At 50.8% G+C, this 16665-nt stretch overlaps 2 protein-coding genes across 7 annotated transcripts in view; one reads left to right on the top strand and one right to left on the bottom strand.

Annotated features, from left to right (window-relative positions):
• XPO5 (exportin 5) overlaps window positions 1–337 on the bottom strand; it is a 37803-nt gene extending 37466 nt beyond the window's left edge. For 3 of the 4 annotated variants that reach the window (XM_019549675.1, XM_019549677.1, XM_019549678.1), the window contains exon 1: window positions 145–327. In XM_019549675.1, coding sequence (XP_019405220.1) covers window positions 145–249 — 105 coding nt within the window. In that variant the 5' untranslated portion in view covers window positions 250–327. Of the gene's footprint in view, window positions 1–144 lie in introns of all 4 variants that reach the window. The other variant, XM_019549679.1, reaches the window with a different exon arrangement.
• A 257-nt stretch (window positions 338–594) lies between these two features.
• Window positions 595–13303, top strand: POLH (DNA polymerase eta). 3 transcript variants are annotated; one of them, XM_019549680.1, is made up of 10 exons: window positions 601–789; window positions 888–1022; window positions 1116–1345; window positions 2199–2368; window positions 5116–5219; window positions 6371–6490; window positions 7354–7477; window positions 9397–9462; window positions 10826–10998; window positions 12380–13303. In XM_019549680.1, exons 1-10 carry the CDS (start codon window positions 653–655, stop codon window positions 13221–13223), a joined length of 2103 nt encoding a protein of 700 aa, XP_019405225.1. In that variant the 5' UTR covers window positions 601–652; the 3' UTR covers window positions 13224–13303. The 3 variants fall into 3 exon arrangements, with proteins under 3 accessions (XP_019405227.1, XP_019405225.1, XP_019405226.1); XM_019549681.1 differs by having other exon boundaries at window positions 640–712; XM_019549682.1 differs by lacking the exons at window positions 7354–7477; window positions 10826–10998 and having other exon boundaries at window positions 595–789.
• Window positions 13304–16665: the final 3362 nt, after the last annotated feature.

Raw genomic sequence — 16665 nt, 5'->3', positions numbered from 1 at the left:
CAGAAGCCCATGCGGGTCGGGTGGGGGCGGGGCCCTGCTCAGGGTGGTAGTCCCGCCCCTCTGCGTCCCCAAGGGATATAGGGCCGCCGCTGACCGCGTGTTTATCCCTCGCCCAGCGCGGCTGCACCCTCGCGGTCCCGCTACCTTAAGTGCCTCCAGGCGGTAGCGCTGGGTGGAGGCCGGGTCCATGATCACCGTCACCGCCTTCACCAGTTGCTCGCACAGGCTGCTCACCTGCTCGGCGGACATGGCGGTGCCGGGGAGACGGACACGGTGGAGTGGGGCCCCGCACTAGGAGAAGGGGTGCCAACGCGCAGGCGCGGCAACATGAGCGCACTACGCATGTGCCAGGGGTCCCATGCGAGAGCGGTGCGCATGCGTAGGGCTGGCCAAGCTGCCACGGAGAGGAGCGTGGTGAGGCGCGCCGCGCGCCTGCGCCTCCACGTTAGCCCCGCCCCCTAGCTGCCGCCCAGCCCATCAGAGGCGGCGGGAGCTGGGCCGTGCAATTCACCGCACCTGGAGGTGGGGAAAGCGCAAGACTTCCGCTCTACCAGAACTACCGCTCCCAGCGTGCCTGGAGGGGGTGGGGACTCTATATCCCGGCGGGCGGTGCAACAGTTGCCTGGGGCTGGCGGGTTGGCTGCCGTTAGCTATGGCGCAAGGGCGGGAGCGTGTGGTGGCGCTTGCAGACATGGACTGTTTCTTCATGCAGGTGGAGCAGCGCCTCGAGCCGCGGCTGCGGGGCCGCCCCTGCGCCGTGGTGCAATACAACCGGTGGCGCGGCGGCGGGTACGTGCTGGTTTCCCCCCGCCCCCATCCCGCCGGCCGGGCCTTGCGCTCACCCCCGCTCCCTCCCCTCCCCTCCCCTTCCCTCCGCTCTCCCTTAGGGTCATCGCCGTCAGCTACGAGGCGCGCGCGTTCGGTGTGGCGCGGGGCATGTGGGCAGCCGAGGCCCGCACGCTCTGCCCCGACCTGCTGGTGGCGCGGGTGCCGCAGGCGCGCGGCAAGGCTGATCTCACTAGGTGAGTGGGGCGGGACGGGGCGTCCTAATCTCCCAATCCTCATTCGTAATCACGGGTAGGTACTGCTACTAGCTTGGCTCCCTTCTGCTGCAGGTACCGGGAGGCAAGCTTGGAGGTGATGGAGGTGATGTCACGCTTTGCGATGATTGAGCGGGCCAGCATCGATGAGGCATATATGGACCTCACAAATGCCGTGCAGGAGAGGCTCAGAAAGATGCGGGGGCAGCCTGTCCCTGCAGAGCTGCTGCCTACCACCTTCATCCAGGGCATGCCTGATGACATTGATGCTGCAGCGGCACAGGGTGGGAGCACAGACCGCAAAGGTACTGCCAGCCTGCTGGCAGGTGCTGCCTCCTTGTCCTTGCTTTTCAGCTTGGCTTTAGTGGGAAGGCAAGGTAGAGGCCTCATAAAGTAGGAAACTCTTACGGGGAAAAAAAACCAGGCCATCTCTAACCCGAGGGACTGAGAAGCAGGACCAGGTGGAAGGCAGTTTGCCTGTGGCATTACAAAGAGGATCTCAGTTGGGGCTAGGTTTCTAAAGAGTCAGAGCATCTGCTTGTCTGGCCCTTCCCCCTTGTCTCTCATTCCTACCTGTTCTGTAGATGATAGCACGTCAAACCTGGTGCCAGAGCTCACATTCAGACTGTGGCTCCACTTCCAGGAGAAAATCTTCTTCTGTGGGCTGGGACTAGCTTTAAAGATGACCCTAGGGACTTCATCTGTATTGAAGCAACTGCTTGGGAGGACTGTTATGCATTTAAATAATTTGCATATCAGATCAGGTGTTATGTATTGGTGGCTATTTAAAGCCAATTTTAATTTCATTTTAAGGTATTCTGCAATATAGGCTTGCAGCTGAAACTTAACAGCTTTATCTTATTAGCTTCCCCTTCTCTTTCCTGCCCTGCAGTGGGAGAGTGGTTGGCAATTAAATTATTTATAGAGAGCTGGGTATTGCCTTCCCTCTTCCAAAGCACATGCAGGATTTCTGCTTAAGTGTACACTTCAGGTTTAGGGAGCTTGCCTTCTGGATATTAAAGCACAATGACAAGAGTATGTGGGCACTGTTCATTTGGGGGTTGCTAGAACCAGCACCCTAATTTGTGGGGAGCTGGAAGTACCTGCTGTGATCTCTTCCGGTTGTTTTTTTTTTTTTTTTGTGTATGTGTATTTTAGAGGAGCTGCGGCAACATGGCTTGCACCAGTGGCTCAGTTCCCTGCCTTTTGATGATTCCAGCTGCCCGGACCTGCAGCTGACGGTAGGAGCAGTAATCGTGGAGGAAATGAGGGCAGCTGTAGAAGAAGTCACTGGTTACAGGTGTTCGGCTGGGATTTCACACAATAAGGTGCGGATTAGTTCATGACACAAATGGTCCAAACAGTAAACTCTGCACAGGTTGTAAAGTGCCTGACAGTCAGTGTTTCTGTCTGGATATGAGCAGGGTGAACATCCTGGCCAAACATGGACATACACTCTGCTTAATGTTACTCTCAAGTATGTAAGGAATATTTGTCCAAAAATGTGAACTTTAAGAGGAGCGGGATTCATTTACTGGCTGGGGCTTCTTTTCCTGCTGTATCCCAAGCAGTCTGTTTGCTATAGAAAAGGCCTGTGAACCACAGGAGAGTGTCCTCTTGAAATGGCTTGCCTTAAAGGGAGTCTTCTTTCCTGAAAGCAGTGGACAGATATTGTAACCCTGGGAAGCTTTTACTGGCGTAAACCATTCAGTTAGATGGGAACAACCTTGCCTTTGTGCTCTTCTCACTTGTGCCCACAAACATAGGGTGAGTGAGACTGCATTTCCTTAGACTGGCTAACCTTCAGGCAGGCAGACACAGCTTGCGGTAATGCACAGCAGACTGCCAGCAGCAGCCACAGGAACACTTCACATGTGCATCCAGGCGCAAAGGGGAGCAAGCTGTTACTTTGCAGCTATAGCGGGTTTCCTGTTGCATGAATTAAATGTTATGCTTTGCTGGCTAATGTCTAGCTGTTGCTTTGGCTGTTGACAAAAAGGGTTAATTGTGGCTCGTTAACTAAATAACTTTTTTTACAAGTGAATGGGAACAGTAGCCGGAACACAAAGTGAGAAGAGGTATAGAATAGTTGAGTACGTTATAATATCCAGGGCTTGATGATCATGCTATACTGCTAAAAGAACTACCACAATTGGTATATGAACCACTAGAGCAGTGGTGCTCAACCTTTTTAGATCTGAGGCACTCATCTGGAATGCCTGTGAATTGAGCAGCCCCCCATTTTAAAAGCTGACTCTTATCTATTATAGTGCCTACTTCCTTGCAGAGAGGCTGTGCAGTGGGGTTCAGGGAACAGCTAGATAAGCAGATAAGCTTAGGTTGAGTCCCTATCTCCTCACACCTTGAAGCACCCCTCACAGTATTTTTGTTGCACTCTTCAGTGCCCCAGCACCCTACTTGAAAATCACTGCATTACTGGTTATTTATTTATTAAACCATCAATCCCACGGTAGGCAGATAGGGTAAGCACTTGGAGGAGAACAGCATGCATTCATCAAAAATGAATCTTGTGAAACCAATTTAAATTTCCTCCTTGATAATTTGGCCTAGCAGGTTGGAGAAAATTAGTAGATACAAGATTCTGATTTTAAGGTTTTGCTGTCCCCTGTTGCAATCTCATAAGTAAACTACAGTGATGTAGATCTAAAAGATTTTATCTTGCATAGGTGTGTGAATGATAACTATTCCGAGTGGCATTTTGGCCAGTGTTTTGGTGTCAAACTAGGGGGGCATTTGTAGTGGGTTCTCTAGATGAGTGTCCTGGATTCGGTACTATTCAATATTTTTATTTAAGATGGGGACAGTGGAGTAGAGAGTGCACTTGCAAAATTTAAGGAAGTCATGCTGAGAGAGGTGCCCAGCATTTTGGAGGGCAGGAGTAGAATTCAAAATGATTTTGATACGCTGGACCAAAATCAACAAATTCAGAATATTGCAATGGAAAGGACTGTGCTACAAAAAGTCAAATGCATGCATACAAAGTAAACAATAATTGGTTAGGCCACAGTACTGCAGAAAAGGTGGGGCTCTAGCAGACTGTGGATTGAATACAATTTGGCAAGGCAATGCAATGCTGTTGCAAAAAAGACTAATCTTACTCTGAGTGATGTATCAAGATGAGTGTCACAGGCAGTAATTCTGCTGTATTTGATGCTGGAATACTTTGTCTTGTCTTGTGGATGACCCATTAAAAAAGACGTAAACAATCCATGGGAGAACAGCAAGAATGACGGACTCTACATTTACAAGACTTTGACCCTTGAGGAAGAGTAGAACTAAACCCAGTTCATTCAAAAGAAAAGAACTTGGGGGAACACCAGTTTTCCAGTAGTAAAAGAAGGCAGTGAGTGATTGTTCTTAATATCTAGTAAGGGCAGGATGAGAAGTAATGCTTTAATGTGCCACAAAGAAGATTGAGATTTAAATATTAGGAAAACCTATAAGGAGTTAATCAGCAGTACAGGCTATGTAACTACGTTATGGAATTGCTATCATTAGAGGGGGGGTTTTAAGAGCAAGCTAGTCATGGATGGTCTTGATATGTCTGACTTCCTCATCTTGATGATTTCGTGATCTACCCTTCTGCTGCTGACCTTAGTGACAAGAATAACAGTCACGGCTAGACAGAACAGAGAAGATGGAAGAGAAGACGCTCAGAGAGAGAGGTGGTCCGGTATAGGTAATAGGACAGAAATGTGGCAGTTGCTCTTGATGTTCTAGCAATAGCTTTCTGATCCAAATTCAACCACCCACGCTGCTCTAGACCCCTGCTCCTCTGTGATGGTCTAAAGCAGGGTTCTGATCCTTCCCTTTCAAAGTCATAATTTTGCAGGTTCCAGCTGAAGCTTAGCTAGCACAGCTCAGACCTGTGGGTAGCTAGCACCTGAGAGTAGTGTGGTGGAACCTGAAACTTTTATCCTTCACCAAGAACATGAAGATCAGGAAACCTTTAGCAGAGTTGGCTACACCACTGGGCATAGTCCTTTTATACGCCTTTGTTCCTCAGTGTGCAGGGTGCACAGTAATGGGGTTTCCACCCTCTTCCATGTTCCAGGTACTGGCAAAACTGGCCTGTGGGCTGCACAAGCCAAACCGCCAGACACTAATACCCCTGGGACGCGTCCCGCAGCTCTTCAGCCAGATGCCCATCAATAGCATGTAAGTAATGAGGAGCTACCTGCTTTCACTGATCCCAGGGCTCAGGCTGAGCTGGTTCATGGCAGTAGAGTACATCCATACCTTTTTGTGCTGCTCTCTTGCTGTCTGGGTTCTGTACTTCTTTTTTTTAAATATAAAAACCCTCTAGCTGTTCTGGTTGCTAAGATGTATGTTTCAGTTTGGTTTTCTCCATTATGGCTACCCACATGCAGAACCAGAAGAGCTCACAAGTGCAGGCTGCCGTGTTCATCTCTGGAACTGCTCGGATGCCTAGTGATAATAACATGGATGTCTGAAGTGGTTAATATCTTGGTGCTTATTAAAGCATGTCAGGAAAAAGAGGAACAAGTTTCAGTTATGAAGATCTTCATGTTCTGATACCATGAGCAAAGGAGATGCCAAAGAGCAGACCCATCAAGGAACCTGCTGCGGTCCACAAGGGCATTACTGTTGTCCCTTCCTAATAGTGTAGCTAACGTTGAGAAGTTCAGTGGACTGTACAAGCCCCTGCAAGTGGAAATTGAGCATGAAGAGCCCATGGATATATTCATACCTGAGTAGTGGGGAGCTGAGTTCCAGCAGCCCAGTGAATATGCATGATGATCACAGCCCACTGTAGTAAGAGGCTCATGGGTCGTGCTTGGGGAAATACTGTTCCTGCCTTCTGCACCATTAATCCTGGCAAGGCCCACATGAAACTGCTATAATCTACCTGCTGCAGGGAGAGGGGAAGGAAGGGGCAGTTCATGCTCATCTAGGAAGAACTGCAGGAGGTGCTCCTCAAATCAGAGGTTAAGGGCTGTGTCTCTTGAAAAAGAAAAAGGTGAGGGGAGGAGTTTGAGGCCTGAGTGCAAGGATGGGGGAGTGGGTTCTATGTGTTCTTAAACACCATGGGGGTGCTGACTTTTTGTACCTCTGTGCTTTCTCTCCCTGGGTGGCTTGCCCTTTCCTGTGCAGCCTCCTTTCTGGCTGAAGTTGTTGCTGAGCCATGTTCTTGTGAATCATGTTGCTTTCCCCTTCGTCCTCTAGACTTTCCAGGCAGTACTGCTCCCTCAGTTGTCCTGCATCCAGCTGACCAGCCAGTGAACAGCTGAGTACTGAACACCCTTCATAGCATTCAGGTGACAGCTCTCTTCTTCATTTTCTTGCAGCCGCAGCCTAGGTGGGAAGCTGGGTGCCTCTGTCAGTGAGATCCTGGGGGTGGAGTACATGGGGCAGCTGACCCGGTTCAGCATGTTGCAGCTCCAGACGCACTTTGGAAACAAGACTGGGTAAGTGACTTGCTGCCTTCAAGGGCAGGTCTCATTAGGGTATGAAGACTGTGGTGCTGCCAAAATTGGGGGAGCTTAGGTTCTGCAGGCATTACTGCTCAGGAAGTCTTCTGTCTGAGCCTTCAGGGGTTGTGATGATGCAGGGAGCATGCTCTGCCTTGCTTCAGTTCTTTGCAGGTGCCTGGTGCCTGCACTTAGCTCTCATCCAACTTGTCTCCCCCATCCCCCATCTGGCCATGGGGTACAAGCCATTCCAGGACTCTGCCTAAGCTATGTAGCAAGGGGCATCCATGGTGGAGTGGAAGGCGGGTAGTGCACTGGCCCAGCATACGGGAACCTCCTTTGCCAGTCTCGAGTGTGAAGCCCCCATCCTGGGTCAGAGCTGTGCCATGGAACCTCCAGTCTGGTGAACTCTGCTGCATCAGGAGAGGAGAAATTCAGAGGACTTGAGCAATTATTGGTGTTGGGTGTTGCTTCCCAGCTGTTATGCAGGTTTCCTGTTCCTGTGTAGCTGTGACAGGTGCCATAGCTTGGCCATTTTTCAGCTATAAATCACTGAGATGCAGCTGGCTGTATCATCTACCTGAGGTCACCCAGCTGCACGGACTCTGTACGAGAGCTGATTCTTGCATCACCTGTTCTGTGACTCATATGCTGCCTGCCTAGATTAGCTTGGGTCCAGGACATCTAAATAGTTGGTTGGATTTAGGGCAGTTAGGAGTCCCTATGCTGTGCGTACATGCATTGTCACACAGCTACCCAGTGTCCATTTCACAGGTGTGTAGAGCCCTTCCTGGGCAGATGGTCAGTGGCCCTGAAGGATGGAATGTTATCAATGCAAACCTCCTGTGTGTGACTTTCAGGTCCTGGCTCTATGATATGTGCAGAGGAATTGAATATGAGCCTGTGAGACCCAGGTATTTGCCCCAGTCCATCGGCTGCAGCAAGAACTTCCCCGGGAAAACAGCTTTGGCTACTCAGGAGCAGGTAGGAGAGCAGAAGGCCTCCTGAGCAGAAGTAGAGGCAGAGGGGGCTTTTGTACCGTTGTGCCAGCTGCGGCTTCCTCCCTCCCTCTTGTCTCAGCATGTGTTGTGTGTGCCAAAGATCAGCCCTCACAGTGTCTGGAAATTAGGATCTGGGGAGCCTGTGCAAGAACAGCCAGGAAACATCTATGCCCTTCAGGCCAGAGGAAAAAGGGTGTCTATTGGTATTTAGACTTCAGAATGCTGAACTGTACAATGGTGGCAAAAGACATGGGTGGTGATAGACGTTCCTGGCCCTGATCCTCTTGACCCTGCTTTTTGAGGGAAACTGGCCCAGGTGGCCGAGGCCTGTTGTGCATAACTTTTATATTCTCTTTGGCATATGTGGGATTTGTCAGTAGGATCCAAGACCTTGCAGCTGAGTGTGAAATGGCTCATATCCTGTAGAGCCACATGTGGCTGGTCTCCCAGGGTGAGGGACCAAGTCCATAAAGGCATTAGGCTATAAGTCCTGTCTGAGGAATTTGGAGCCTTTGGATTATTATCCCAAGGGGTGGGTGCTGATGCTGTTTCTGTGGGGTTGCTTCCTGTTCATCTTATGCTTTGGGCACTTCTGGAGCATGCGTGCAGCATGTGGTTTAACATGGAAGTGTTCCCATGCAAATACCACGAAAAGGAGGAATTTCCTGAGCTGAGCAAGGTTAGTCACTAGAAAAGCTCCTTTACAATAACCTGTCTCTGTTTTTGCCACTGGATGCTCTCGTGTTGGGTTTCTTGGACTGTAGTGTGTGTATATCCTGGGTGGTGTATGAGGTTAAGGTTCTACATCTGTACCTTACAGCCACTTTTTTAAAAAACTGAGTACTTGTCCAAGTAAAGTTTAGAGGGGGATACTGCCTCTGCTGGAGTTTAACCAAGGCAGGCTGAACGGGAACCTGATGGTGCTGCTGAAAGGCTCTAGCTGAAGTGCCTCAGCTGCTACCATTATGAGGCCTTTATCACTTCCCAAGGGGGCTTCATGCTCCTGCTGCAATGGAGCATTAAGATTCCTGGACAGAGGGAAAGTCCTCATGCAAGTGCAGTAGGGTGGGTGATGTTTGTCAAGCAGTAGACTCAACTTCTCATGAATCGCCTAATGCTGGGCTGGGAGCATCATGTCTCTGGGCCAGGTTGGGGAGCCCTAGCCCTAAGCGCACAGATGATGGAGCTGCTCAAAGCTGAGCTTTTCACTTTCCAAGGTGTGGGTTCTTATGCAGACTGGTGACATCACCATAACAGAAGTCCCCCTTCCTCCTTGCTAAAAGGAATATTTTTTCCTCTGTACATCTCTGGGATGCTTCACTGCCTTTCTCTCAGGCTGAGGGATTTTTCTGTTCCTTTCAGACTCCCAGTGCTAGCCTGTGCTGCATAGTCTGGGATGCTGTAACTCAGTGATTCTCAACCAGGGTGCCACAGCATGCCTGATTGTCTTGAGATCCTTTTAGGGGAGCCACAATATTACCACTGTTAGGTGTGGAAATGTGATTCACAAGACAAGCCCAGAAATTTCAAATAGAAACCTATATTTTGTGTTTTTCCTTAATTCCTTACAGCAGAGAAAACTGCTCTATTTTTCTATAGTTTTCACTCTTTTTTGACTAAGAGCAGACATTTTTCATGAGTCTCAAAACATTTGAGAACCACTGCTTCTGGGTTGCAAATGCATTTTCAACAGAATCCTAACCCCTTCTTCCTTGGCTTTGAACTTCTAGAAGTTTCTTGCTCTTTGGCTTGTCAAAAAATGTATTGTTGGGCCTAGTCTGGGATAAGCTCTTCTCCCCTTGGTTCAGCAACTGGGCAGAAGGAGGGGAGGGGAGGCATCAGGTCCCATGGTGTGTGTGTCCCCCTAGGACTGCATCAACTGCCACTGTGTGCTATTTGCAGGTGCAGCACTGGATCCTGCAGTTGGCCTCAGAGCTGGAGTCAAGACTCAGCAAGGACAGGAGCCAAGTAAGGAGAGGCTGGACTCCACATGCTGTGTGGCTGGGCCAGAGGCATGTGCTATCTTTGCAGCAGGGTGTGACATCAAGCTCTGGTAGCAAACGGCTATGGAAATAACCCTGCATTCATGTGCGTTGTGTTGCTGACTGAAGAGATGAGGAAGGCCCTAGGCATGGCACTGGTGCCCTCACCTTCTAGAGCAGTGGTTGGCAACCCCTGGTACACATGCCAGAGCATGGCATGTGAGGCCATTTTACTCTCTGCACCACAGACAGCCCACGCTCTGGGTAGCTGCCACCAGCCATGAAGCCTGGGCTGCTCACAGCAAGTGGCTAGGAGGCTGCAAACCCTGCTGCAAGCAGTGGCTTCCCAGAGCCTGGACTGACTGGCAGGCAGCAATGAGGCTGCAAACAGCTGCACCAGGGTCCAGAGCTGCAACTGGGCTCTGTGACAGCAGCTGCTGTATGCACACCGCTGGGTGAACAGTGGGGGAGGGGCCAGGGTTGCCAGGGCTCTGGACCCCAGTGCAGCTATTTGCAGCTGCCTGCCACTGGGCTCTGTGGTAGCGGTAGCTGCATGTGTTCCTTGGGGTGCACAGCAGAGAAGGGGCTTGGGAAGCCCCACTCTGGCCCCTTCCTTGCTGTGCACCTTGTGGTGCACATGCATCCACCACCAGCAATGAGGATTGCCCCCCCCCCCAGCGCCCCACTGTCTGCCCCTGGCATGCCAAGTTGAGGCATGGGTTGAGGTTGGGGTGTTTTTGGAACTCTGGTTTTAAAAAAAAAAAAAAAAAAAAGTTGTCAACCCCTGTTCTAGAGGGCCTGGTCCCAAAATGCTGCTGAGATGGAAGGTTGCTATCCTCCCCTCCATTGCTGAGTGCAAGGCTCGTGGTCACCTGGAAGTGGGTGTGCAGATGGTGCCCAGGCTGCTTCCTGCTGTGCAGCTTGATCCTGGGACATGCCAAGGCCTCTCATAACATAAGAAAAACTCTCCAGTGAGTCAGACCACAGGCCCATTAGCCTAGTATCCTACATCTCCCAGTGACAGCTTTGTAAATTTAAACAAAATTTGGCACGTGAGCAAACTGGCTCAGCCCCGTGTGCTAGGTTGTGGGCCTGAGCTGTGGACCTGCTAGCTCTCCAGTGTTGGTGGGGATAGAGAGAAAGTAGGGGTGAAACCCTCCCTCTGGCATGATATATAGCTGTAGCAGCTTCTGCTACACTAAGTGTTCCTACACTGCCACAGTGACAGATGGCAGTTTTTGTCTTCCTAGGATCGAGACCTCTTGGCCCATAGTATGAGCAGGCGTCTGGCATTGCCAACTTTGCCCTCTAGGTGTCACCCATGTTACAGCTGCACCCTCTCCCCACAGAATGGTCGTGTAGCCAAGCAGCTGATGGTGAGCATCCGCATGCAGGGCAGCTTGAAACCCTATGGCCTGACGCGGTGCTGCGCCCTGCCCCGCTATGATGCCCACAAGATCAGCACTGATGCCTTTGCGCTCATCCGGAACTGCAATGTGGCTGGAGCCCAGCAGGCTGCATGGTGAGCAGCTTCAACTCCCAGCTACTTTGCTGCTGCTGCTACTGGTGGGCAGAGGTTCTCTGTCCTGGGAGGGGTAACATACAGAACAGCAGGGTCTTGCTGGATACAGGCAGGAACAGGGACTATTAAAGCAAGTAGAGAACAAAGGTGGGACACACGGGGCATGTCCTGCACCTGTCTAAGGGAGAGCACTGCTCCTATGGAAGATGCATCTTCAGCATTATCCTCACTTGAGCTTCTTGACCCTGCAGTGCAGAGCTCACTAGAGCTGCAGCCAGGGTCCTCACTGCCATTGAATCTGTGTGCTCCAGGGTGTGCTGAGTGCCCAGCTCGCTAGTGTGGCTGTAGCATCATTTGTGCTACATGAGAGTGCCTGTGCTATAAACCTAGGGGACACAGGGTTACTGTGTCACAGGATGGGCACAAAAACACAATCCCAAGCATGTCACCTACGTGTGGTTTTCCTCCCAAGCAGATAAGTGGGGCCCAACTGCTGTGCCTTGGGCTCAGGTGGAAATCCAGGCACTTGAGCACAGCTTGGCCTGTGGGGATTGCAGCAGCTGCCACTGCCTTGGGGCCCAAATGCATTAGCCCTGGCTGGGCTCCCTCTGCTCCTGAGAGTGGAAGGCCCAGCCTGATTTTAGGTGTCTTTGGGGTGTGGGCAGAAGAGGAAGGCAGTCCATTTTGCAGGCTGAGGGAACACTAATGTTTTGTCAAACAACACCAGACCCAGCTCACCAAAGACCAGGGGCAGGCACTCGGTCCAGCAGGCTGCATTGGGACTGCAGCAGACTCCACTTCCCAGCAACTCCTGCTGTGGCTGGTTTCCATGAAGATCCCAGCAATGTCTGTGCTGTGATGGCACTGGGCCAGGGTTTCCATGGAGACCAGCCCCAGCAGCACTGGGTGGGCATGTGGCAGGGCAGGGAGTGCTCCAGGGCTGGGATCTTGTGACAATGACAGCATAATCCAGAGCTGGGGCAGAGCTGTGATCTGCACACCCTGGGCAGGAGCATGTAGGCAGTGGATTGTAGATCTGCTCCAGCTCTGGACCTCACTATCACCACAGCAAGATCCCAGCTCTGGCTGTGGAGTAGCTCCCTGCTGCTGGGGCTGGTCTCCATAGAAACCCTGCTCTTACCCCAGCAGCAGATGCAGGGTGTATCTACTGTGGCTGGATTCCATTTCCCACCAGTCCCTGGCCATCACCTGGATCCACTGTTTTACCCACTCCTGCCTTAGACACTTTGCAGAGCTTCAAGCAGTCCACAACCCATGTTCTGTGCTTGCTGAAACTTTGCAGCTTTTAAAGCCTGCCTTGGCAGGCTTCTTACTCCTGCAGCCAGTCTTCAAGCTGTTGCTAATCCATTTTTCTTCACAGGTCCCCTCCACTTACAATGCTACTTATGTCTGCAAGCAAGTTCTCTGAAGCTCCCACCCTCCTCCCTGCAGGCATTGCCACCTTCCTGACCAGTGAAGCCCCAACAGCTGGTGCCACAGCACCTGTCAGCCCCAATGCCAAGTCCCTTGGAAGCCCAAGGAAAGAGCCTGGCAAGAAGCCAGTGAATGCCATTGATTCCTATTTCCAGAGGGCAGCAGAGAAGCGGCAAACCTGTGCTGCTGCAGGGCCCTGTGTACCTGCTGTCATTGGTGCAGGCTCATTGTTGCCTTGTCCTGATAGACACCAGGACCTAGTAGATCCCAATCTCAACACAGTTCAGAGTGCAGAAGCCATTGTGAAGCAAAGCCCCAAGGAGGGCAACTCTCCCTCTTCTAAGCCACTTCCCTGTGAGGAGTCATCTGGTGCTGCAGGAACCCCCTCTGCTGCCCTAGTGCCCAGGACCACCCTGAAAGCAGAACCAGAAGCTGCTTCAGAACAAACTACTGAGTGGAAGGAGGGGAGTTTAGCACCTTCTTCTGGGTGTGGCCAGGCCCCCCGCACTTCTCCAGGGGACCAGTTGCTCTGTGAGAAGTGTGGCCAGCAGGTGCTGGTTTGGGACCTTCCAGAGCACATGGACTATCACTTTGCAGTGGAGCTGCAAAACTCCTTCACAGAGCCCAGCTTCCCCCACACTTCCCCTGTGCCAGCTCGTCCTTGTGCCATGCCTCTCAGTCCTGCCAATGGCAAAAGCAAGCCCAAGACTCCCACAGGCTCTAGCGCGAAGCGACGTAGACAGGGAGTTACTAGGACTCTGGACTACTTCTTTAAACGGCTGCCTCCCTAAGCCTGTGCCCAGCCAGGTGCTCCAGAACAATTTTAGAAGGAACTGATTTTGGTTTTTAAAGTTTTTATCCTTTGTGTCAATTTTATCTAATAAACGTTTCTCCCTTTGGCTGAGAACAGCTGGAACTGAGGAGGAAACGGCAGCAATGCTCCACCACCTTTGCTAGGGGATGTGGAGTTGCAGGCCCTTCTGGTCACCTCTGGGGGTACTGGTGGAAGCAGTGCCAGGGTTTGTGTCCTGCTGCTGTGAGGTTTTGCATAAAAAGCAAAGAATGTTATCCTTGGTCTCTGTAGGCTGTCATGTTTTCCTCACTTAGTGTGGTGCAGTGAAGCAGAGCAGGGCTAGGGCTTGCCTGTCATGTAGTCTGACATGGTATCCTTCTCTTAGTCATGTGCTTAGGCCACTGGAGTGTAATAGATTTTCCTCTTTCTCTTGGCTACTCCAGCTGACTAATGTCAGGACCCTGAGGACTTTCTTTTGCATGAGGTGGGAGTTCAAAGCATGACAGAATTTGTGTCGATATTGGCAGGAAACAGCTTTCTGCTGCATGGCACTCATTGCACTAGTATTGGTCCTACTTGCTCTGCTGTATTCTCCCTGAGCATTGATAACTATTTTGGACCGTGCTGGGGGGGCCCCTGGGACTAGGGGCTAGCTACAGCAATGATGTGATATATATTTTTAAAGAAAAAAGCTGAGAGAGAATCCCTTGAGTCTGTTAAAAATCACTTTTCCCTTTCCAGAGAGGAGGCTCCACCTATTTTTTGCTCTTATAGTAGCACGTCCTTTACCTGGAGGTTGCAAGCAGCTGTATCAGCTGGCCTTTGATACAGGTCCAGCTCTTCTGCAGTAAGGCCTAGAAGGGTCTGGCTAACAAGCTCCCAAAGTAGGAGCTTGTTAATAAGTAATGCAATCTTATCAATAGGGTTGTAATTGCTACTCCCAGGACAGCTGAGAAATCCCCATTTCTAAACTCAAGATGTACAATGATGGTGAGCCCCTTCCACAGGTCAGTGTAGATAGTTATGGGACAGAAAGCTCTGTACCCTAAACCTAGAGGGCAGGTATGAAAGCTGCAGCTGACTGAGGGAAAGCAGCTGTTCCCTGACAGGAAACAGGCCAGGGCTCAGACAAAGCCAGTAATCAGTATGGTACCGGGATGGAAATAATCCCGGTAATTTTTATTACATAAGTTATTGTAATAACTTATTACAAAGGGAAGTAGGAACAGCCTACTTTACAGGCTGTAGAGAAGATCACCCTAGTACACAACCACTTCAGCAGAGCAGATCTATGCTGAGGAGAAACTGGCTGTTATGCTGAATAAGGAAGCCTTCACTTCCATAGCAGAGCTCAGCTTATCAGGAGCTACCCCCACCTCCCCCACAAGATGACTTCTTGAGGCTCAGACCATATTCAAAACAGCAGTTGCTAGTTGCTGGCATGTGAACTTGGCTCTGTGGAGGGGATTCCTGCCACGTTGTAATAGTTCTGGGTGTGGTTGAAAACTTTGGGCTTGCAGGCAGTTTCATCAGCTGTGTGGCTCTCCACGGGCAAGTCCTAGAGGGGGGAAGGGAAGAGTCTACAGTTGAGTATAGATAGCCAGCACTAGCAGGAACAGTATTTGCATGATTATTTCCATCCCGGTACCATACTGATTACTGGCTTTGTCTGAGCCCTGGCCTGTTTCCTGTCAGGGAACAGCTGCTTTCCCTCAGTCAGCTGCAGCTTTCATACCTGCCCTCTAGGTTTAGGGTACAGAGCTTTCTGTCCCATAACTATCTACACTGACCTGTGGAAGGGGCTCACCATCATTGTACATCTTGAGTTTAGAAATGGGGATTTCTCAGCTGTCCTGGGAGTAGCAATTACAACCCTATTGATAAGATTGCATTACTTTCTTGTGACAGCAGCAGGTTGCTGCAGGACAACCAGGAAACAAAACTGACTGTGTATGGCACCAGCCAAGCTGGCTGACATGCAAAAAAAAAAGTAAACAGGATGAGTAAGGAAAAAGGCAATGCAACCTTTCAACCCAACAGAGCTGGGTTCAACTCTGCTCTCAAGGAAGGGAAGTGGTAATGAGTCCCTTAAAATGCAAGACAAGCTGGTTTCCAGTCTTGTTGGAGGCTGAGGGAAAGACTCCTTCCACAAATACTGGAACTATTTCAGAACGAAACTACCAGTTAAGCTGAGGCTATGGGGAGTGACCCTTTAATTAGGGCCTGAAGTAACATGTGCATGGCCACTCAGCACTGTGGGTACAGTAAGATCAGCCTGTTGCAGCAGGAACTGCTGAGCTCAGGGTGATGTGGCTGAGTCATCTTAACCATGGGTGGCTAAGGCCTGATAAACAGGCGGCACAAGCTTGTAAACAGCAGTGTACGTGCATTCTTTCCACAGCCCCAGACTGTATTTATAGGGCCGAGCACAGGAAGGGGGTGGAGGACAGCTTTTTTAAGCTGTGACCTAGCAACAAGGTCATTTCTGCAAAAGGCTGCAAGGTTCGGAAAGCTCTCCCCACCTCCACCACTCAGCCAGCGCACTCTCAATAAAACATTTTTATTCTGTACATTATATATAGAGATGCCAAAGAAATGGGCACTATCTCCCAGCATGAGAAATCCAAGACAACACAACAGCGAGGTATGAAAAGCATGGCACCAAGAACAGTTACACCACACAAGGAAGAAAGGACAGGACAGGGGGGAAAAGTGCTCATCCAAGGAAGAAACAGCACCTTAAGGATGTGTCTGTGCTGGAGGCTATGTCAAGGGCACTGCAGGCAACAGGGAGACAGAGCCCCACCTTGGGCAATGCTTACACTGACAGTAGCACCAGAGGGAAGTTCTTGCTGGTAGTTGGGGCCCTGTCCTCCCTAAAAGCATATATAAGGGCAAAAACACTGCACTGGGACCCAGCCAGCTACCAGGGCTGAAAGGGAAAAGCCCCCTGCTTTAATGAATCTCAGCCAATAAAGCAGCCACATCCATATGTGAAGGGGAAAGAGAGGAGCCCCCTTGCCCCAGCTGGAAGCAAGTTTGTGCTTCCAAGAGTCAGTTCCCTGCCCCTGCAAGGGAATGGGCAGCACCTGCTCTGTGTTAGCAGGCCTGCCCAAGCCGGGAGGATTCAATCAGTACAGTGGATTGGGAAGGAAGGCACTTCCCCTTAACCCTTCTTGGTAGAACAAACCACTGATCTTCTTCCTCTCCCCCCTTCAAAACTGCCAGCCATTTTGCAGGCTGCAGGCAGAGAGCTCCCCACCTCCAGAGGACACACAGCTACGAGGGCAGAGCTGGTGGTGAGGAAACTGATCTAGAGCAGCTCATTGGAGTGGTAAGCTCAGCCATTCAGTCTTACCTCCACAGACTGTGGTGGCAGCCCCAGCAAGAAGAAAACCCAGAGCATGAGGCAGCAGTGGCATCTGCCCCCAGGTTGCTTG

The sequence above is a fragment of the Crocodylus porosus genome, unplaced genomic scaffold (genome assembly GCF_001723895.1).
Source record: "Crocodylus porosus isolate Cpor-Errol unplaced genomic scaffold, CroPor_comp1, whole genome shotgun sequence".
Classification (NCBI taxonomy): domain Eukaryota; kingdom Metazoa; phylum Chordata; order Crocodylia; family Crocodylidae; genus Crocodylus; species Crocodylus porosus.
This window is presented reverse-complemented; position numbering and strand designations above follow the sequence as displayed.

Excerpts from the sequence above, each read along its gene's own strand:
- POLH (XM_019549680.1), top strand. The coding sequence starts at position 653 with ATGGCGCAAGGGCGGGAGCGTGTGGTGGCGCTTGCAGACATGGACTGT. Across the intron at positions 2,369-5,115 it reads CTGGGATTTCACACAATAAG|GTACTGGCAAAACTGGCCTG; the intron begins GTGCGGATTAGT and ends TCCATGTTCCAG. Across the intron at positions 6,491-7,353 it reads CACTTTGGAAACAAGACTGG|GTCCTGGCTCTATGATATGT; the intron begins GTAAGTGACTTG and ends TGTGACTTTCAG.